The sequence below is a fragment of the Chlamydotis macqueenii genome, chromosome 5 (genome assembly GCF_036417535.1).
Source record: "Chlamydotis macqueenii isolate bChlMac1 chromosome 5, bChlMac1.mat, whole genome shotgun sequence".
In the NCBI taxonomy this organism is placed as follows: Eukaryota; Metazoa; Chordata; class Aves; order Otidiformes; family Otididae; genus Chlamydotis; species Chlamydotis macqueenii.
In genome coordinates, this window is record NC_141560.1 from 26833158 (window position 1) to 26855327 (window position 22170).

General features: G+C 36.2%; 1 protein-coding gene across 2 annotated transcripts in view; it reads left to right on the top strand.

Moving 5' to 3' along the window:
* SEC23A (SEC23 homolog A, COPII component) overlaps positions 1–19906 on the top strand; it is a 29802-nt gene extending 9896 nt beyond the window's left edge. For both annotated transcript variants that reach the window (XM_086748928.1, XM_086748927.1), the window contains exons 7-20: positions 143–287; positions 629–787; positions 1567–1682; positions 3816–3939; positions 5089–5169; positions 6931–7020; positions 7411–7517; positions 8529–8682; positions 9406–9483; positions 10499–10660; positions 12199–12285; positions 13676–13831; positions 14454–14519; positions 18146–19906. In XM_086748928.1, the coding sequence (XP_086605054.1) occupies positions 143–287; positions 629–787; positions 1567–1682; positions 3816–3939; positions 5089–5169; positions 6931–7020; positions 7411–7517; positions 8529–8682; positions 9406–9483; positions 10499–10660; positions 12199–12285; positions 13676–13831; positions 14454–14519; positions 18146–18235 (1615 nt within the window). In that variant the 3' untranslated portion in view covers positions 18236–19906. The remainder of the gene's footprint in view (positions 1–142; positions 288–628; positions 788–1566; positions 1683–3815; positions 3940–5088; positions 5170–6930; positions 7021–7410; positions 7518–8528; positions 8683–9405; positions 9484–10498; positions 10661–12198; positions 12286–13675; positions 13832–14453; positions 14520–18145) is intronic.
* The last annotated feature ends 2264 nt before the right edge of the window (positions 19907–22170 follow it).

Here is a 22170-nt window from a genome sequence, read left to right on the forward strand (position 1 = left end):
AAGCAAAGACATTGCTCCGATTCCAGACTAGAATCTAGAATTAGACATTGCTAAGATATGTCTAATATATTGCTAGTGAGCAACTGATAAAATTTTCATTTAACAATTTGAATCTAAACTAATTCCATGTATTTGTTTACAGATTTTTGCAACCAGTGCAGAAAATTGATATGAATCTCACTGATCTTCTGGGTGAACTGCAACGGGATCCTTGGCCTGTTCCACAAGGAAAACGGCCCTTACGTTCTTCTGGAGTGGCTCTTTCTATAGCCGTAGGGCTCCTTGAGGTAACAGCTTTAACTACAGTTGTGCTAATATCTAAATAGATCATTTTGTTGCAGAAAAGCTGCCACAATCAGTATATAAAAACCTTAGTAATGGATGCATACTAGATTTGTATGATGATTCTGATGGATATAATTCCTTCCATACATAGAGTAATTGTAGGTATTTACACATTTTAATGAGACAAAATTGAGACTTTGGATTAACAGTGGATTTAAGTTTTTGGAAGGAGAAAGTACAGTCATTAGAATCGTATCAATGTGATAAATGTGTGCATAACTATTTCTTTTGTCCAATTTGTAGCAAAATCTGACAGTTTTATTTGTCTTTTTATTTTGTGCAGTGCACTTTTCCTAATACTGGTGCACGTATAATGATGTTCATTGGAGGACCAGCTACACAGGGACCTGGCATGGTTGTAGGGGATGAATTGAAGTTACCTATAAGGTCATGGCATGACATTGAAAAAGACAATGCGAAATATGTTAAAAAAGGTACTAAGGTAAGAGATGATCATGGATGATATTTTAGGCATCTTACCAGTAAACATTTACATTGCCTGGCACTGCGAAATATTGTTAGTAGTAGCAAATGTATGGAGAGATGGGAATTGTGTGCTATGTCTGCAGGAATTTCTTCACAGACTGAGTTATGACTTCGTGTAGCTTTACATTAAAGTTCTTTTGGAGTGTTTCCCTGGTTTAAATTAGAGAAGATGTATATGACTGAATGATATATCTAGAGCCAAGACAGCTGCTCAAAACTGTCTCTGTAGTTGGGGGAGGGTTAGGCAATACAGTTTGGATATAGTTTGTTTTGTCCTAAATGTACATTTGGGCAGGTGAACTGCATCCAAATCCTATTTAATTGATCTTAACTGATTATAATGTGAGCTTGAAAGATTAGTTCAGTTGCAGATGCCTGTTGTTATAGACACTTGAGATCAGAAAAGTAAATTCAATTCTGTGTGTTGGATCTAGTACTTTAATGCAAAGTTTAAAAAAAAAATCAAGGTAATTTTCTAGTTTAAATAGCAACCACTGGTCTGTGTAGTGTGAGTCAGGTTCTCAGCTGGTCCAAAAAAACCCACAGGTGTTGAAAATTCCAGTCTTAATTTTAACTCCAGGAAAAAAATACTCTTTTAGCTTATATTAGAATATGATGTGAATAAAGTCTGATAATGTTGTTATAGAAAAATTTTGGAAATTTAGGATTTAATATGAAGATGAGGAGAGTTCATGTCATAAATTGCTATGAACTGTATTTTTATCTTGGATTTAGCATTTTGAAGCCCTGGCTAATCGGGCTGCAACAAATGGTCATGTTATTGACATATATGCCTGTGCATTGGATCAGACTGGTCTTCTGGAGATGAAGTGTTGTCCCAACTACACTGGGTATGTGCCTATTCATTTTTAAGTAGTATATGAAGATGCAGGTGTGTTTTTCTTCGCTTGGTTTTTTTTTTTTTTTTTTTTTTTTTAATCGTTTAACAGGAAGCACTTACAGAAAACCATTCTACTGCTTTCAAAAAAAAAAAGCTCCCAAACCCCACAAACCTACTCTGATACACTGATGGTGCATTTGTCCCAAAATTTTGGAATTTTTTCAGCTCTGGCAAATTTGTCACCATAATTGTGGGTTTAATCAGATTAGGATTTGCTGGGGTTTTTATTATTATTATTATTTTTAATATGATCTGTTTGAGCCTTAAATGACATGGATATAATTTAAACAGACCATTTATCCTATGTACCATTGCTATTTTTCAGTGTGTGTATATGTAAACTGCAGGCTTCCGTAAAGATAAGGACCTGTCGTCCTTCTTTTTCTTGCTCTTCAGAGGAGTACAAAACCCTATGTTATTCCTTCAGTCTTGTTTATGCCCTTCTATATACTGTTGTTCACAGGTTCAACTGCTGTCTTAGGTGATTGTCAGGTACATCTGTTGCTCTTGATTTTTGCTTCTTCTATCCAGTTCTACATTTCAGGTAGTGTCTTGTATTCCCTTCAGCTTGTCTTGCCATCAGTTCATTTTAACAAGATCAAAGCAAGTTCTAGTCTTTCTCGTGAAACTAGTCTCCTATTTTCTGTCACTGTGGATGACACCCTCATCCTTCTGCTTATGCAGATCTGTAGTTTGGGATAACTTTTGACTTTTCCTTGCGTGTTAGGTACATAATTGATTTTGTAAATCCTGCCAATTCTTCCTTTATACTTTTTCAAAGACTGTATTTTCTTTTTCTTTCTCTGTCTGAAAGTCTTTTCTACAGTTATAATATTTCATCTTTGCTAGTATGGTCAGCTGTTTTACAATAATTTGATTTTTAGGTTAGACTCTTGTAATCAGTTTCAGTTCTTTTGCCAAGCTCATTTTGCTTGCTTTTTATTGTTAGCTACGTTAATACCATCTGCAGGTAAAATTAAATGAAGCATCTTGCATCTTTGCGTATCGGCTTAATAACTGGTATGTCTGTGAGTAACGGACCTTCTTAGTTGCCTGTCAATGCCTTCATATGACAGAGGATCCTAAGCACATGCTACATATTAGGCATACCAAGAAGAATGAGAGATGCAGCCACAGGCTGTGATGAACATAGGGTGCTGAGTTTCAGGCCAGCTTGGCCATGCTTGTCACTGCTGGGTTGGTGCTTTTCAGGGGTGTGTTTGTGTAGCCTTACCGTGGGAGTTTCCACTGCTTAGGATCTTTAAGTTTATGACTTTACCTGCACATTTGATTCCTATTCCTTTTCTGCATCAAACTCAAGCTGTATTTTTCTATATACTACAGTGTAATTGTGCTCTTTTCTCTCTGCTTTTGGGACTCACCTTACCCCGTTTCTGCTCTTCCAGCAACACTAGCCTTAATGTATAGTTTGTCCATTTCTCTTACAGCTGTTCCTATTTTCTGTTTCGTTACATCCTATGTGCAGGGAGGGATTTGTGGTTCTACCCATGTCTATTGTGTTCTGTCTTTGAGCATCCACCTGAAAACTTCTATAACTTATTTTGATTTTAATATTTGACCTATTACTGTATTTTACTAACATGATTTCAAATTAACAACAATAATATCTCCCATTACTAAATGCAGTATATGATATTTAATTATGAGAGGCAACTCTTGCAGTTACGTCCACAGAATATTGCTGAGCATAAAAACAAATCATGCTTCTTGAGGATAGTTTTAAGCCTGAAATGATGAGTGAACTACTGAAAATAAAATGATGTGGTAATAGGTTTGGAATATTGAATATTAGAAGTAGTTAACTGACTTTGCTTGGCAAATTCGTGCTCAGTTGGGCAAGAAACTTACTTAAAAAATTAATCCCTAACATTGTAGCAAAATATTAATTTAATAATAGACCATTTTAAGATAGCAAAAATGCACCTCACTGTGAACTGTCATTATTTTTAGCCTTTAGTAGAAGTAAGCTATATAAATCCAATGTCCTAAATTATTTCATAATAATAAATGACCTGTTTTAACTTGAAGGTTTTGTTTGTTTGTTCTTTTCGTTGTTGTCTAGAGGCTACATGGTGATGGGAGACTCATTCAATACATCTTTATTCAAACAAACTTTTCAGAGAGTGTTCACAAAAGATATGCAAGGACAATTTAAAATGGGATTTGGTGGCACTTTAGAAATAAAGGTAAGAACAAAAACCACAATGTATTAGTGAAACACTATAATAGATTGACTGAGAATTGTGAAATCTCTGCCTTTTAAGGAATTCTTAGGAACATGCTAAACAGATGTGTCAGGGTTGGCTTTGACATAGCTGTTTCTGCCTAGCTGTCTTTTTACAGTTCTGCAATTCTGTAAATGTGAGTTAGGTATAATGTTAATTCCTTCTCATCCTCTGTTCAGTGAGAGTTAAAAGGGAGACTGAACTAAAATTAACGTGTCTTGGAAACTCACAATGCTGTGTGTGTAGATTTTGGTATCAGTATTGAGTGTTTCTTGGTTTTAGGTCCAGGTTCTCTACATAGTCCAGGAAAGCTTTCCTTTTGTTTTCAGTGCCTACCAGAATCCACTCTGGCACTTTAAAAACTTTGATTTTTCACCTCCACTCTTGTGAGAAGCTTAGAGCTGAATGTGCTGTAGGTTGAGGTATAGTCTTCCATCAAGTTTCTTGCAAAGTATTTCAGTCCCACCTTGTACAAAAACATGGAGCTATTTTCCTGTTCAGTAAAATTCTGTTTAAGTTTTCACTACCAGGGCAAATAATTGAACTCTCTTTTTTTTCATGTATGTGTTCTTGTGAATTTTGGTGGAAGATTCTCGAAAATACAAAAAGAGAGCCACAGTGGTAGAGGATTGTACAAATCACTTCAAAATTACATTGGAAGAATGTAAATAACAGAATTTTGCTTTTAGTTAAATGTGTTTAGGAAATAGAGAGTATAAAATCAGTGTGGAGTATGTGCAGGCTTCTTATCAATCTTCAGTTTTAATCTCGTCTTGTGAATATTTTAATTAATTTGCTAGAAAATAGACATTATCCAGTACACTTTCTAGGCTCCCAGGTTTATAAATAACAGCAGCTTTTCTCCATGTTTTAATTTATGTTCATGCTGTTGTTTCAGATATACTAATTGGTACAGCAAACACATAATTAAGTGTGGAAAGTGAGCACATGAAAAGTTTCTCTGAATATATCAAGCACTGTTATAGGTATAATCTTTCCTAAAGGTATCAAGAGTCTGATTTTCATTAAGGTTTTCATTAACTAATGATAAAAAGAAGACTGAGTTCTTAGTGTGGCGTATTAATGTGTATTTTTCTTCTAAATATGAAGACTTCAAGAGAAGTAAAGATTTCTGGAGCGATTGGGCCCTGTGTGTCTCTCAACTCTAAAGGACCTTGTGTCTCAGAAAATGTAAGTTAACTTTGCTGAAAATGAAGGTAATAACCTACTGTGGAAAAATAGGATTTAGGATTTCTGGATTTGAAGAGAGGCTGAAACTTTTCCATAAATGGAACAAAGAGTATTCACTTTTTTACCAATTTTAAATTAAATATGCATAAGGGCTGTTTTTTGGATAATCTTTGGATAAGATTCAAGTTGTATTAGACCTTGCAGATCCCTTGTTGCTTGATTAGGTTTGTTCACTGAGTGATTGCTTTGGAATTGTTAGAGAGGTGTTATTTACTGGCAAAGTAGAAACCAAGTAGAAAGTGAGTTAGCATGCTTTATTGTTAAAATCGCACCTGTATCCTTTTATCCAAACAGACAACTGTGAAAAAGTACTTTGTTTAAAAAGTCTGAGAGAACAGGAGGACACAAGACCACGGGAACATCTCCTTTATCTTGACCCTGTTTTCCCGTTTGTATACCTGTTTCATGAAGTGCACATTTAATTAATTTATTAGAATAGCCAAGTAGTACAGACTCCTGAAGTAACTCCTTTAACTTTAACATCAGATTTAAATAATCACTTATTTTCTTACCAAATAATAATGTTAACAGTTCAATTTTGCATTTAATTACTGATAAAAACAAATTCCTGCAAGTAACAAAAATGTCTTATATTTGAAAAGTCTCACTTTTGTTCCTAACAATCTGCATAATAGAGCCTTTCCAGTATGAAAGTGCTTACAAGTGGCCTGCTTTAATCAGGCATTTTTCATGCCTAGATTTTCCTTGTATGTATGACTGCATCTTCATGAACTAAAAATCTCAATATGATCAGTATTTTTTTCTTTTTTTCTTAATGATCTGGTACAGATTTTCTCTTTTTGTCACCTGAATGGTTGAATATATTACAATAACAGTTTAAAAACCCAAAACCCAATTAAACATACATCTCCTTATTTAAGCTATGTATTTAAATCATAGGAGATACTAGAAAATGTTATTGTGAATTAATGTCTGTTGCCTTGCAATTATATCATGATTAATTTCTGTTCCAAACCCCTTTTTTTGGGAAATTATCTAAATTAAAATTTTTGAGGTAAAATGTGTGAATAAAATGTAGCTACATGTAGCTCGTTGCAAGTGATGACTGGACAATTAATCTAGCCGTAGTGCTTTTAACAGTGTGAACACAAGCACAATGACAATATCCCCAGTATGATTTTCCTTGAATACTTTATTTGGTTTCACTGGGTCCGTTATGGATGACTGGTTGTTTTAATTGGTTTCTCTGGGTATTTATGTTGTTTGGATGACAAAGAGGAATTGTCACTTGAAGTACATCACTATCTGTATCCAGTTACCATGTTAATTACTAGAGACTGTGTAACTGTATCCTGTGTAACCTATCTAGTTGAAGTTTTACTGGTGTGCCTTAGAAGAGTCGTTCCACTTATGCGTCCTTCTTGCCTCTTCTCTTGCGATTGTTTAAGCAAAGTCTAGTACTTTTTCCTGTTTCTGACTTGCTTTTTCAATTTTTCTAATGCCATCTCCTTTTCTTTCTAATGTTTTGATCTTCTGCAACCACCTCCTTTTTAATTTTTTCCCACATCCAACGCTGCAGTTGTTTTGCAAGGGTGTTTGTCTGAGAAGATGACAGTGTGAGCAGGGAGAAGACGTGTGACAAAGTAGCCATAAACAATTACCTATAATGGCCAGATGTTGTGCTTCACAAAAGAAGGTAGTATTTCTGGTTTGTAAAAGTATTATAAAATCTTTCCACAGGAGATTGGAACAGGAGGTACTTGTCAGTGGAAGATATGTGGGCTTAATCCTACTACAACACTTGCACTGTACTTTGAGGTGGTCAACCAGGTAATAAATATTTGTCTGCTTGTCTCCTAAATACAGTAATTTTATTTTATGTGACTGCTGAAGCCTATATTTTAGTGTGGTTCCCTCAAGCACAGTAGCAGGGATACAAATGATGTTGCCATTTTGTATCTCTGTGAACATGTGTGGAAGAAGAGAGCATTGGTTGCTTTAAAGGTAACTGGTGGAAGCCATGACTGCTCCTAATATCCCTTAACAGTTTATTAGCCACGATTAGTGAAGGTACTCAACATAGTAAAAGTATTTGTATAACTTGAGCTACCTGTTGCTAAGAATGTTATTGTTTTCTAGTAATTTGTTTATGCAATTTTGATTTATACTGTAAAATGTTGAGATTCACCTCCATTTATTTTTTTTTCCTCCTGTCCTTAGCACAATGCTCCCATTCCTCAAGGAGGACGTGGTGCAATTCAATTTGTGACTCAGTACCAGCATTCCAGTGGACAGAGACGTATCAGAGTGACCACAGTTGCCAGAAAGTATGTTTTACTTGTGATGAATCATTTTTGAAAAAGCAGGATATGTATTTGCCTTCTAATCTTTAGATTTTGTAACCAGTCTATTGTTCTGGGATAGGCAGTGCCACAGGTGGTGAAGGCATGATCATACCTTTGAGACAGTTTCCTCTCTTGTTCTGTGGGCTCTTACTTCTCTGCGAGGTTGCAGTGGTTCTATAATGATGTTACGGGAGTGCTCTGAACTAACCCAAGTGATTGTAGATCAAGTGGAAGCTTTGAGTGAAATTCTATAGCTTAAACTGAGGAGATGGTTGGACTTAGGGAAAGGCAAGGATCACTTCATAACTTTACTTGAGAGTGCTAGCTGCAGTTCAGGGGGTGTAAGTACTTGTTCTTCCATGTATAACCTTTACTTGCAGCTTCCTTGATTCAATTTACTTTACAATTTTAGAAAGTGATGTTTAATATTATGCAGGCATTTTTCAGTGTCCAACAACATTTCCTTTAAGCTGAAGGAGATTATTGCTTGGTTAATTTGACAGAAGATTCGGTTTATTAAAAAAAAATATCCTTACTGTTGATATGAATATCTTGTCAACTTACAGTAGTTATATTAGTAAAATCTTGGCGACTAATGAAAGGAGAGATTAATAGTTCACCTTGTAAATTGGAAAGAATAAGCATGGTGCACAAGAAAACCGCTAGTCTGTGAATGTGTGATTAGCTTCATGGACAGTGTTTTCTGTAACTTGCCTTTTGTAATTAATAATTTTAAAAATATATTAACTATTGTAAGTGACATTATATTTTATTTCACTGGTTGAATGCCATCTATACAAATAAGGAACATTTCTAATTAAAGAATGGTTAACTGAGATACTGCTCATTTACACTCAGTAGATTTTTGAAGCTCTAGCATGAGTTTGTTAAACTGCTAACACTGCTTTCTTTGCCTTAATTTTGAAGGGGTGGTTTGAGGTTGGACATCTTTAGTTTCACTGTCATGCAAATACCTGTATTTTTCTTTTGCAGTTGGGCAGATGCACAGACACAGATTCAAAACATTGCTGCATCTTTTGACCAGGAAGCTGCTGCGATTCTTATGGCTAGATTGGCAGTGTATAGGGCAGAGACGGAAGAGGGGCCTGATGTGCTTAGGTGGCTGGACAGACAACTTATACGACTGGTAAAAAAGACTACGTTAAGAGTTAGATTGGTTTCTTATCTCCAGGCATGGCATTCTTAACTGACTAGAGTTCAGTGATTGTTTCTTTAAAAATAAAACAAAGCAAAAAATGAACTCAGTGCTTCATTTCCACAAGTGGGTATGCAGAATTAACTAAGATTTCCTACTTTAAATGGAAAAAAGAGCTGATATGTTTTTAGTTTGTTTATTAATGTTATCGCAGTCCTCAGCAGTTGGTAGTTGCCAGCAATTGAGCAAAATTGTAGCATGAGATTAGCAGAAATTAAAGCTTTCCCTAATTTCTGCTTCCTGTAATGATATTGTAGATGAAATATTTTTAGCAAAAAAAAAAGTCAAAGTATCTAGAAAACCACGTAGAATTTCTTTATTTTCAAAAGTTTAGTTTTCTTCTTTTTATTTCTTACTTGTAAGTAAGTAGTTATTAATAATTTACTTTTAAACATGGTCTCCAGGGCTGTTTAATCATCTTAACTCTGCTTAGCATTTTAAGAGAAAAAAAAAAACCCCAAACAGTCATTAAAGCCTCATATGCAAGGAAATCACTGCTTGTTAAGAACTTGCAGTGGTTTTGGTAGGTTTCTGTTTGCTTACAAAGCCATAAGCACTCAAATCATGTATCTATTTAAACCAAACAAGCTTACAGTAATGACATGACCAAGCAAGTACGTTTCTTAATTTAAATAATTTTTTCTTTTACTCTAGTGTCAAAAATTTGGAGAATATCACAAGGATGATCCAAGCTCTTTCAGATTTTCAGAAACCTTTTCACTTTACCCGCAGGTGAGTAGAAGGAAAGTGTGTCTATAGGGGATAAAGAGAGAATGCTTAGTGAAGGAAGAGGTACTGTAGCACAGAATAAAATAAGGCATTACACTGGATACCAGAATGAAGAGACTCCCTGCCCCCAGCTACTGTCTGCTATGTGACATAAGGCCAATCACTTCTGTTATTTGTGGTGCTGTGTCCCCCTTTGCCCTCTGTCCTTACAGCTAAACTTCCTCTACCTGCCTGTATTTTTTTTTCTCCTGTAAAGAAATCCTCATCTTACCCGAGTTTGTAATTCAGAGGGCAGTTTTAACAAAGAAATTCAGAAAACATGAGAAAAAATACAGTTTTGCTTTGTTGGTTCTTTTCTATGTGATTTATAATACTGAGCTGAAAAGAAACTCTTCGCTGGTGATGTGAACTTGAGCTTGACTATATTAAACTTGAATAGTGTCTTTGCTAATAATCCCTCTGATAAATTCCTCCATTCTGATAGCTCCTGGTTTTGGACTCCTGTAGACTTCCGTGATGTTTCTACTCGAGTTATCTACCAGTCTGTCTCAAAATGTTAAGTGGTGGAGAGACTGATTCAGCAATGAAAGGATTTGCTTTTTCCATTTTACTAACAAAGGTCAACTTTGCTCTGGTTAACGTTCTTTTTTCTGTTCACATTCTATAACTTACCTTGTGTGTTGAAGCACAGCAACTTCCCTCATAGGAACACACTAGAGCTTGCAGTATAGGAAGAGTTTGTCAATATTCAGTCATACTAAGTACTGGAGAAGAAGAAATATTAAACTTCTATCTTAATTCAAAGCTGCTTTGTCCATTCTGATCTCTCTGTCTTACTCTCATGAGAGTATATAAAAACTGACAAAGGTGCATGTACAAGTTAGGAATGTTAAAGGACTTGGAATTCGATTTTATTGTGGCTTTGATCTCATCTAGTTTGTGGAAAACATTTCTCTCCTTGTACAACTCTCCTTTTTATCTGTGAAAGTTCAAACAAATGTTTTTTTTTGTTTTGCAGTTCATGTTTCACTTGAGAAGATCACCTTTCTTACAAGTTTTTAATAACAGTCCAGATGAGAGCTCATACTACCGTCATCATTTCATGCGGCAAGATCTAACCCAGTCACTTATCATGGTTCAGCCGATTCTTTATGCCTACTCTTTCAATGGACCTCCAGAGGTATTATTATATATAAGATAACAGTAGATTAAAGGGCACTGTTTTGAGAGAGAGAGAGATAATTGTTGTCCTCACTGTTACACGTTATAAATGTGTTGTTTTAAAATTTATTACATGAGAAAGAATATTCATTTAATATAGAACATACTATGAACAAGGCATAGCTCTGAATTCTGATGTAACGTCATCTTGAGAACAAAAGTCAGTTTGTGAAGAGATGATGTTTTAAACTAGGGAAAGGTATTTTTTTTTTGTTAGTTTTTGAGAACTATAGGAGTTTTGCTTTTGTTTTTGTGGTGCTAGAATGTAAACATCAACAAAAATGTTTTTATTTCAAAATGTACTTTTTCTGTAGCATTTGAAAGAAAAGTTGAGGGTTTTTCTGAATGTACAAAATGCTTTATATCTTAACTCTCATCCAAAGCTCCTAATTTTAATGTGGTTACCATTATGGATAGATTTGGTACAGAACCTTGCAGCTCACCTTATCATGGCACATTCTGTATAAACCTAAAATAAAAAGATGATTTTCCAAGAAGCTTGTGAAAGAAGTATAAGATAGGAGACAACAAAAGTAGTCTGATAGGTAAGAGAGAGTGAGGAAATGGTAAGACAGTGAAAATAAGCATAGTAGGCAAAGATTTTGGTAGACTGGAGTTCTAACTTTTGTTAGGATTTTTTTTTTTTTTTTAGACTGTCATGAGGATTAAAAAAAAGATTTTTAAAAGTGGAGTTTAAATTAAAGTAATGAAGTGGTTTGTGAAGAGCTGCTCACAGATGTAAGATCATTCTCCCATACGTAACAGTATGTCACAATTAGTCACAGACTATCAATTAGTCACATGGGTGATGCAAAGGAGAAGCATGATCAAGAGGGAGGTGACACCTCAATGTAGAATGAATAATACATTTTTTTTTTAAAAATTCTTAGTTGATACTTTTGGTATTCCTAATAAGATTGATCCAATTAAATAATGTGGTACTGATTCAATTAAATCATATAGTGCCAATATAGTGTCACTGCTCTTAAAAAGTTAATTAAAACCTTAAATATTACATTAGTTTTAATAAATCATGAATATTTGCTATATACAGTATTGGTGGATATATATGCCCAGTAATAATAGCTGCTAGGAGAAGACTAAAAAAATCCAAACAACCCACAACCCCCAAATCTTATGCTTGAACAACTACTTACTCTTTTTACGTTGAAATATCTTTCAAGTTAATGGCATTTTATAGGTAAATACAGAGCTACTTGAAAGACTAGAAAAGTGCATAATAATGAAAGAGGTTTCAGCTCTTGAATACAGTTTTTATTAGTTTCATGAAGTTATATATTCAGAATCAGGCTGGATAAATTTAGAATGAGATTGTGTGGGTTGCAGATGTATAACATGAAAGCAACAAATACGGAGCTTTGGTAAGTGATTGAAAAAGTTCCTGTGATTCAGTGACTGATTGAAAAAGCTGGTAATGCCATCTGATTTCTCAGTTCTGCATCAATTGGTAATTTTTAATTTATTTTTAAATCTTAGCCTGTTCTACTGGATAGCAGCAGCATTTTACCAGATCGCATTCTTCTTATGGACACCTTTTTCCAGATCCTAATTTATCATGGAGAGGTAAGATTTGTCATTTTATACATAAATATTGTTTATCTATAGGAGTACTACATTATGAAAGTCAAGCCCCCGTTCTAAAGCACTCCAGTGCTTGACCTCTCATCTGCGTGTCTGATACTAGACTCCTAACCCATGTTTGTAGTTTGGTAGCCTAACATGCCTGTACACAGATACTTGACACTGTGTGATGTTTCAGTGGTGTTTGTTGTGATGGTTTTAAGATGAATTGGCTTCAATATGCAGATTATTTGTTCTAAATTTGTTCTAAAGTTCTTTGGGAATGGGGAGTCAGAATGCCAAGTTTTATAGTCACCCTTCATCTGTGCTGTCCTGGAGGAGTGAAACTGCTCCTGGTAGCTGAGTAGAGAGACATTTGCTAGTATTAATAATATAAATATAAACGTTTGTGACTTGCTAGTGCTCTGATGCCCTGAAGGAACTGAGCTGCTGCTTTTTAGTGCTTTGCAACTGGAAATAGTTCCCAGCTGACAGTTTGAGAAATACTGTTCTGGATCATGTTCTCATGGGTGCACTGTTTAAAATAGTTACTGAACTTCAATGCTTCTTAAGTAGAAAAATGTTCTCTGTGTTTTTGTAAGGTGCTGTCAGGAAGCAGCAGGGGCAGGCTGCATTCTGAGGGAAGGGGGATGGGGAGCTGAGCATCATTGCAAGGCAGGCAGAGGCCTCACCAGTGAGGACTTGGCCCCACACTACCTGAGCAAGGTCGGCAAAGCAGTTTACTGACAGCAGCCAGGCTCAGCCTCCAGTCCAGGTCGCTGAACAAGTCGATGGGGCTGAGGCAGGTCCGAGTTCTAGCTGGGTAGTCCCCAGGTGGGGGTCCAGATGAGTGAGCTGCTTGTGTAGCTCAGGAGCCAAGAATGGGACCCTCAGTTTAAAGCAGCTGCCAAGCAAAGAAGAGGGGAACCCCTACTGAGGTTCCGTCCAGGTCTTTCGTAACAACAGCCCGTATCAGTGAGCTGACCTTGAGCGGCCAGCTTCACTCCTGGAGGGTGAGAGGGCTGCACTACGGGCCCTGAAAGATAAGTATCAGCATAAATGTTTATTTCTTATGTGTCATAGATATGCATATTAGAGAACTATAAATAGTATCCATGACCTCATGAACTAAATGTTTAGCATACGCAGGATGACAAAAAAAGGATATACAGAAGGAGCACAACTGGTTAGAGTTCGGGGAAAATAAAAAAGTCTAGTGGCGTGTTACTTGCACACCTTGGCTTTTAAAAATTAACTGGCATACTACAGGGCAGAAAGGAGTGAATGATAGAGAAGAGGTCAGCAGTGGCACATTCTCCTCTGAAAAGCCCTGTGCATCCTCTAAGAAAGATTGATGAATCAGTTCTAAACTTCTTTCTTCCCCTTTCCCTAGACCATAGCTCAGTGGCGTAAATCGGGTTACCAAGATATGCCAGAATACGAAAACTTTCATCACTTGCTACAAGCTCCAATAGATGATGCCCAAGAAATTCTCCATTCCAGATTTCCAATGCCCAGATACATTGATACAGAGCATGGAGGAAGCCAGGTATGGTAAAATATATATAAAATAATTTAGGAAGTAATGTGTTAGTAATGTTGAGATTTTTTTTTTTTTGGTAGTAAACATACATTTCTATACTAAAATATATATAAACTGCAAGTGAAAATTTTGAATTTTAAAGCTTTTATGGAGCCAGAAATTTAATAGTATATTTTTGCCTAATTTGTGAATCCTAGTATTTGTTACTGTTTTTACCATATTGACTTAGCCTCTCAGATTCCTTATATGAGATGTGTAAGACAAAGAAGAGAGTACTTTTCAAGATCTCTGGACCAATGCCAGAAGTACTCTTTGTGTTATATTTTAAAACCTTATTAATTATTATTTTATTGATACTCACATTTGCTTTGCTAGTGCTTAGAAAAAGACAAAAGCTTACTTTCTGCTGCATTGAAAAGTTGTTAGCAGTTCTGCATTATAGCTGTCGAATCCAGGGAGCGGCTTTATTGATAGAGGTGTTACTTGCTTTTCTGAATTAGGTATCTGTGTACGTTTTATCTCCAAATAATAGAAATGGTGTATTTCCTATACATGCAATTTTTTCTGAGTATAAGAAACTTTGATTTGAGAAAGTTAATTTATTGCCTGTGTCTTGTTTTTAAAAAAGGCTCGTTTCCTGCTTTCAAAAGTGAATCCCTCTCAGACTCATAACAATATGTATGCATGGGGACAGGTAAGTATAAATCTACTGATGAAGCCTGTATGCATGATTTTATGTTCTTTTGCCATGTTTCAGAAATCAAGTGACACATTGTGTACATATAAGTAATAATGCCAAGTTTTGAAACTGAAAAAGAAATGCAGTTTTGGCTTGATGCCACCAAAATGGCAAAAGTTAAGAAAAATGCATTTCAGTTCTTCAGACAAAAATGATTTGGTTTGTTATTTTAAGTTTCTATTAGGCTAGTTTCATGTCTAGCCATCTTTCTTAGATACCTTCAGATTCTTCAGGACGCATCAAGTCACACATCAAGACTAAGGGATTGTTTTGCAATAGGGGAAATAAGTTTTGAAGTTAATTATAAGCAAGAACTGAAAAGTACACCAGTACCAGTGTGTTGATGTTTTCCAGAATTTTTGTGGCCTGGGTGACCAGGAATCAGTTTTTCAAATATTTTCTTTAGGAAGGAAGTTGTGTGAGAGTTCAAAAGTTAAAGTTTGTGGAGCAGCTTATATTCTTGAATGTTGCATCCCAGTTCTGTGTCCTCCTTCCAAATTCAGCTTTTATAGTGGGAAGAGAAACACTGCTGTGGGTGAAGTGGGTGTATGGTAGTGTAGTGTCATTTTCTCATGAAAATGTAATCGCATCAAACAGTTGGAGCTACGTATAACTGTACTGTTAGAGTACTTTGCTAGAGGGCATACAGTGCTCAAGTCATGAGTGAGAGAGCTCTGTAGCAATTTCACAGTACTGATTTTTGCTAGGTAAGTTTTATCAGCGTACATTTTCATAGGGATGTATTGGTTCTAATGAAACTTCTGGCAGGAAGAACACTGAGATCCAGAGTGAAAATACTTGAAAACTTTGTACTAAGTCAGGGACAGCATAATTTGAACCCAGCTCTCTTGCTTCCAAAGTTGATAACCTAACCAACAATCTGTTAGTGTCTCTCTTCATCATGTTTCCTCCACAACACACACGCAAATCCTGTAGTTTGAAAGGTCTTGTTTTTATCTAAACATTGCTTGGAAATTTTTGAAGTTTCCTGCTTTCCTGTTCATTTAATTAGTAAGCAAATAAAACAGTATTCCAAATGTAAATGCAAATATAGCTGATCTTTGATAAAATGATTCATGCTGGACAATTGAGACTTTGATACATCTTAGAAAAGGCAGCTTTTCCTTTTAATGTTGAAAATAATTCAGTTCTAGGGTAACGTAAGAAATGGCGTGTTAATCTCCCCAGTGACATTGCATTGTGTGTGCTCGACATAACAGCCTCCTGTGTTTGTAGATTTTTTTTTTGTGAACAAAGTTGAACCAAGTACAAATTATGAAATCAGAAATGTAACTGTTGGGAGAAAATTTTAAACAGATTTGCTTTTGCTCTTGTTTTTCTCATGAGCTTCCTGGATTGTTTCATGTTATTTTATTTTGTGCATAACTGAAAGTCTATAGAAAAATTTCTTAGTCCACATTGACCTGAAGAGGGCACCTACATACCACTGAAACCATTCTTGAGGAGGTGATGAGTTGACTAGTTTGGTTTTTAATATTGTAAATAAAGATTTTTTTTAAATTTTAGCAGATAGATGCCTTATATAATGTAGAAAACATTTTCAGAAAAGAATGGTAAACTTCTCATACAGCTCTATTATGTTGGTTAGTCTTTGAAGATGCAGTTGAAATTTTCAGATTCTATTGGATATGACATTTATTTGAGAATGCCTTTATTTTCAGTATTTTCATGTCTTTTTTTTTTTCTTCTAATCTTTTTTTTTGTCTTGGTAACTATGGAGAACTTGCAGTTTGAAACAGAAGAAGAGGTCAATAGCACAAATCTTTTGAAATGCCCAGCTTGCTGTCACCAAATCACTGTTAATTAAATTTAAGTTCTGATTGTATGCCTTAGATCAAAATTTTGAATGAATGGAAAACAAAACTTAAAGTGTTCTGTGAAAAATGAAATCTAATTTTCATGGGGTTTTCAGACTCATTCATTGTGACCTTGCTGGTTTTCACTTTATTCCCCAGGAAATAAAATACTCTACTACCTTACCTACTAGAGTGAAGGGTTCTCAGGCTTCACAGTAAAGCTACTGCTGTTGGTGGTGGCAGTGGTGACAGCAGCTGCCTGCACGCGTGTGTTGGCTGAGATGTTCAACTTCAGGAATAGAGTCTGTGCATTGGTTTTAATTACCCTGGATTGCCACTAGCAGTTCTCGTGAGGGATCTCTTTTCTTCGGGGTCTGTTGGCTCCTTTAGTGGTTCAGTTACTAGAGAATGATGTACTGTCCTTCCATGCGTAAGACACAAGGTGGCAAATCATATTCTGCCCTGGAATTAAACTACTTGTAATTCCCTTGTGGCTTCTTAAATAAAACAACTCAGGCTTAGCATTTAGCAAGCTTGGAAGTAGAACATCCTTCATCTCATTTTGCCACCATCAGCTGATAGATAATTCAGTAGGCCTTCCCTGAGAGCGGCTGTGTATTGTGTCAAGTGTATTGTAGTGATCCAAGAACTCTTACTGCTCCTGGATTTGTCCCGTGATTGTTAACTGAGAACTGGATTTGGTCAGTTCTCAAAAAGGGGCACCAGTTCTAAGCATCCTCATCAAGACTTTCATGTCTGTGTGTTGGAAGATTTTGTAAGAGTTCAGACAGCTCACATTTCATTTGGAAATACGGGTGCTTCCTACCTTTGAAAAGGTTGTATCGTTGAGATTTATTACATATTTCCATTACGGAATGGAAGTAAATGGAAGTAATGACAGATTGGTTTCAAAGGGCTTAAGAGAGTCTTAAGAGAGACTTAAGAGTGTAACATTTGCAGAGTTGCCAGCTGCTGTTTTATTTCGACTGTAAATTTGTTTAAAAATAGTAACTAAAAGATGACCATTTTGAACTACTTGGATTTCTGAAAATTACTTCTGAGGTCAAAAAGTAAATTGCAAAAATCCATCTGAAAGGTTTTTTGTTTTTTTTTTTTTTTTCAATCTTTTGTGATCTGATTTTGCAGTGGCGTGACCTTCAGATGTTGCTTTTGCTGTTTCTCTGAGGTGGCACAGAGCTGTAGGACTGAATTGGCCCAGCTTTCCTCGAGAAAGCCAGTTGACCTTCACTTGGTGTCAAATCAGACCCTTAGTGGATTTGTTTCCTCTTGCCATTTTGATATGTTTGAGCTTCACTGACAGATACTCTTTTGTTAGTTATGCATGTTTCTGTGTCTTTCACCTTCACCTGCTCCACTGAGGTAGGAATGACACAGGAACTGTGGCACGGAAGTTTTGCTTGCTTTTAAAAATTTGTAAGTCAGCATTTGGCGGCTGTCAGAAACTCTTTGAGTTCTGCATGGTTGATGTAAATATCTTGCTATACTGCAGCTCATTACTGTATGCATTAATATGGAAGAGAGTGTAGTTGTGGTTTATGGCTGAATTTATGTAAACATATGAAAATCTATGTAAATGTACAGTCTGCTGTTTTTTGTCAGATTGCTTCTGTCAGAAGCAATCATATGCTTCTAAGGCCTTTCTAAATTTATAAAGTGTTTATTTAATGGAATGTATTATGTCTTAAAATGCTTCTTCTTCACAATGAGTATAATCAATTCCTCCTGTTTCCTTTTATTTTATAGGAGTCTGGAGCACCCATTCTTACTGATGATGTCAGCTTGCAAGTATTTATGGATCATCTGAAGAAACTTGCTGTCTCTAGTGCTGCCTGAGAATTTGCAGTGTATTAAAGGCACAGATAAGCTGTAGCCATATTTCTGCTTTTTCTCTTTTACCCTTTTCCATGTCTCTCTTGACAGAATGCTCTGATATGCACAAGCTGCCTGACAAGATGTAAAGTGGTGTTGTTTTCAAAGAAAAGCTTTTGTTATCAGCAAATGTTTTAATGTGAACTGCAGTTTGTAAAAATGACAGGGAGTGGCTTAAGTTATAATTAGAGGAAGAAGAACAGTCATTTTGATTACTGTGATACTATAATTACTTTGAGATCATTTATAACAACTTTGCGATGTGATTTCAGTTTCCTTTTTGAATGGTTGAATTTGGTTCTGCTCTGCACTACAAAGGCACATTGAACAGTAAAGGAAGTCTTTGGTGATGTCAGGCTTTCCAGACTGCCATATGACTACTTTTGCTTACTCAATTTGAGCACGAAGTGAGCAAAGAAGCAACAAAAAGCATATAAAAATAGTATTAATTCAGTCTTTTGACTTAGGCTGCCTAACTTTTCTTTCCTGCAGAGATATTATTGTTCATGTATTGTTCGTTTTAGGAGTACTTAATTTCACGTATTTCTTCCCACTTACCCTACTTGATTCTTTGGGAACAGAGTTTTTCTTTATTTCCACAGAAAGAATTTGAACTGAAAAAATCTCTTATTGCACAAAATTGAAATCCACATGTTGTATTTTCGACAAAAGTATCTATTATCAAACACAGTAACAAATGAATATGCTCAAAAGTTAACACTTTTAGCTTGAGCAAAGAAGAAATCCTACACTACCAAAATGAACTAAGAGTACAGCCTTGATTTTTGTCTTGGCGAGTGTACTTTTAAAAATATGTTAGGTATATTTACCTTTTTTATTATTGCCTTACAATGTTATTACACTCATGCATGACACTGCACATCTGCTTTTTGTTTTTGCATCATTTTTGTTAGGAATTCAACAGGCTATAGTTCTTGTTGAAACAGTATTAAATAGAATGTGATGTAATTAATTTGATATTTAGTTCATACTTCATTTTTTGGGGGTGGGTGGATTAGTAGGCTTTCCAATATACTTGTTGAAGTTTACACATAAAACAGATGTTTACAGAGGTAATACAACATTTTGACAAGTAAAGATGTGAAATCTGATAGTAGGCGATAAAAAATTGTGCCAAGTCTGAAGGAAGAGAGAGAGTTTTGACATAGGAAATTCCATCATATACCTGTGTAATAAGCGTGAGGGTTGTTTTCTGTAAATTCTCAAAAAGTTTATTAAATCAGTTGCTTTCTGTTTCTTTGATCTAAATGAGATGAGTTCCTTTTGGCTCAGTACAAATAAAATACATGTTTTTCTCTCACTTTTTGTATTTATTGTTCTGGTTTCTGTTGGTGCTTGAAATGAAATTTGGAAATAAAGGTAGTAATGATAAAATTTAGAATAACTTTACCACTTTTATTCATGTAATAATTGGTATCAAATGTGTTTAACTTTCAGAGATACTGGACTGTTCACACTAGTGGCAGCTTAGGAGATAAAAATCCAGTAGCCCTCTTGAGTTTGTTTTGTTTTAGCTAATAAACAACTTAATTTTTTTTTTTCTTGTAACACTAAGTATGTCCAATTTATTTGGCAGTTAAATACAGTTTGACTAATAAATCAATTCATCACCAAGTCATGATAATGGATGGGAGTTTTTGTGCTTTCCTTCCTACCCTTTAACCAGCTTTCACCTTGTGACAGGTTCTTTCATCCAATCTCTTGGCAATATTAGCTTCTTCTGTAACTTCAAGTATTTAACATTGTCAAAGACTTTTTGAAAATCCAAATGTCTGTTGTATTGCCTTTATCCTCCTGCTTATTCACCTCTTCTAAAGACTCCTTTTGATGAGTGAGACAGGATTTTCCTTTATGGGAAGCATGCTGACTCTTTCCCAAAAGCCCATGTCTATCCATAGGCTCGTAAGTCTCGCTCTTTATTACAGCCTCTATCATCTTACCAGGGACAGAGATCAGACTCATCACTCTGTAACCTGTAGGATTCCCTCAGCAGCCCTTGTTGTGGATGAGAGTGACATGGGCAGCAGCCTGCCAGTCATTTGGCACAGTGAATGTCTGTAATGATAGTTACTCATGTTCACTGGCACCTCTGCCCTTCGATATTTTACTTCCTGCAGAATTCCTGGGTGAAGGTCATCCAGTGCTGGTAACTTGTTAACACCTCATTCATCTGCTTGATCTAATACCTGTTGCAGTTACATAGGTCAGATGAGCTATACCAGCGGATGTAAGCTGTTTCTTATGACTGAGAATTGATCAACATTTAAAATTGAAATAATATGTTGCAGGGTTGGGCTACAGGAGAAAGTGGTTTAAAAAAGATAAATTGCTCCTATTTGCTGTCCTTGCTAGCATCTTTATTACTAGGGTTTTTTTTTTTTTGTTGAAGAGCTGCTGCCAGTCTGTGCAATATCCGTGACACACAGCTGTCTTATCACAAGGACTGACCTATTTAACTATGATAGCAGGCTTTGATTTCTTTAAATGTTTGATTTTGGCTGGACACAGACTGTAAATCAGAGGAAGAGTTGGTCACATCTCCTTGTGTAAGACATAAGGACTTAGATTTGGAAGAAGGAGCCTTCTGCAAGACAAGGGATAAAACAGTTGCTGACTGTTCTGTTAAGGGCTGGGAAGGTGAAGACTGAAAATTATCCATGGGCAGTCAGAGGAAGGGGAGCAAGCAGCTGGGTGCTGCTCTCTCTGTTTTGTTAGGCAGGCCATGAGTTTTAGAACAGCTTGTATCAGTTCTTGATACAAGTGTCCTCACTGGACACATAGATGCCTGAAGCATTGCCATCTGGGAAGTACATTTGTTTCAGAGAGCAATATAGATTTAATTGGAAGTTAATGTTTTGCCAGGATGATGAAATCAGATGGAGGCTCATAGCAGTGTGACAGCTGTTCATGTTGTTAGATATTCTTCTTGCTGGTGTTTGGGCATCGTATAGAAAAGCATATTGTGATTGGCAATCCTTGCGTAGTGCCTGGTCTATAAGGTGCTTATTTCTAGCCTGCTGCCTTTTTCTCTGGACAGCTTTTCAGGCTGTATGTACTACAAAAGCATCTGTATTTTCTTCTCTTTTCATTGCCTTAAGTTCTCTACTTACAGTCCATTTATTATGTCCACGTGCCATCCATGTGTTTAGATCAGCCCACAACACAAAGCTCTTACTGCTAGTATATTAAAAATTAGGTAAAAGTTTGCTGGACCTTTTAAGTGTGAGAGTTGCCCTTCATTCAGGAAAAGAAATGGTGTTTAAGCTCTATTTTGGAGCCATTTAGAGCAATAGAAGCCATCGTTCAAACCGTGGATAATGATTTAATATTTATAGGTATAAAAACCTCAAAGCTCTTAACTGAACCTCAAATCCAGACTCCTTGCCATCCACAGAGAGATGTAATTATGCTGGAAAGAAGGTTGGAATATCCCCTGAGAGTGCCCTGCTCTTTCACCGCCAGGCAAGCCTCTGCCATTTGTCCAGTTCTGGAGACCCCAACATAAGAAGGATATGGACCTGTTGGAGCAGGTCCAGATGGAGGACACGAAGATGATCAGAGGGCTGGAGCACCTCTTCTATGAGGACAGGCTGAGAGAGTTGGGGCTGTTCAGCCTGGAGAAGAGAAGGCTCCAGGGAGACCTTGTAGCAGCCTTCCAGTACCTAAAGTGGGCTTATTAGAAAGACATGGAGAAACTCTTTAGCAGGGCCTGTTGTGATAGGATGAGGGATAATGGTTTTAAAATAGATGGAGATAGATTCTGACTAGACAGAAGGAAAAATTTTTTAACAACGAGCATGGTGGAACACTGGAACAGGTTGCCCAGAGAGGTGGTGGATGCCCCATCCCTGGAAACATTCAAGGTCAGGTTGGACGAG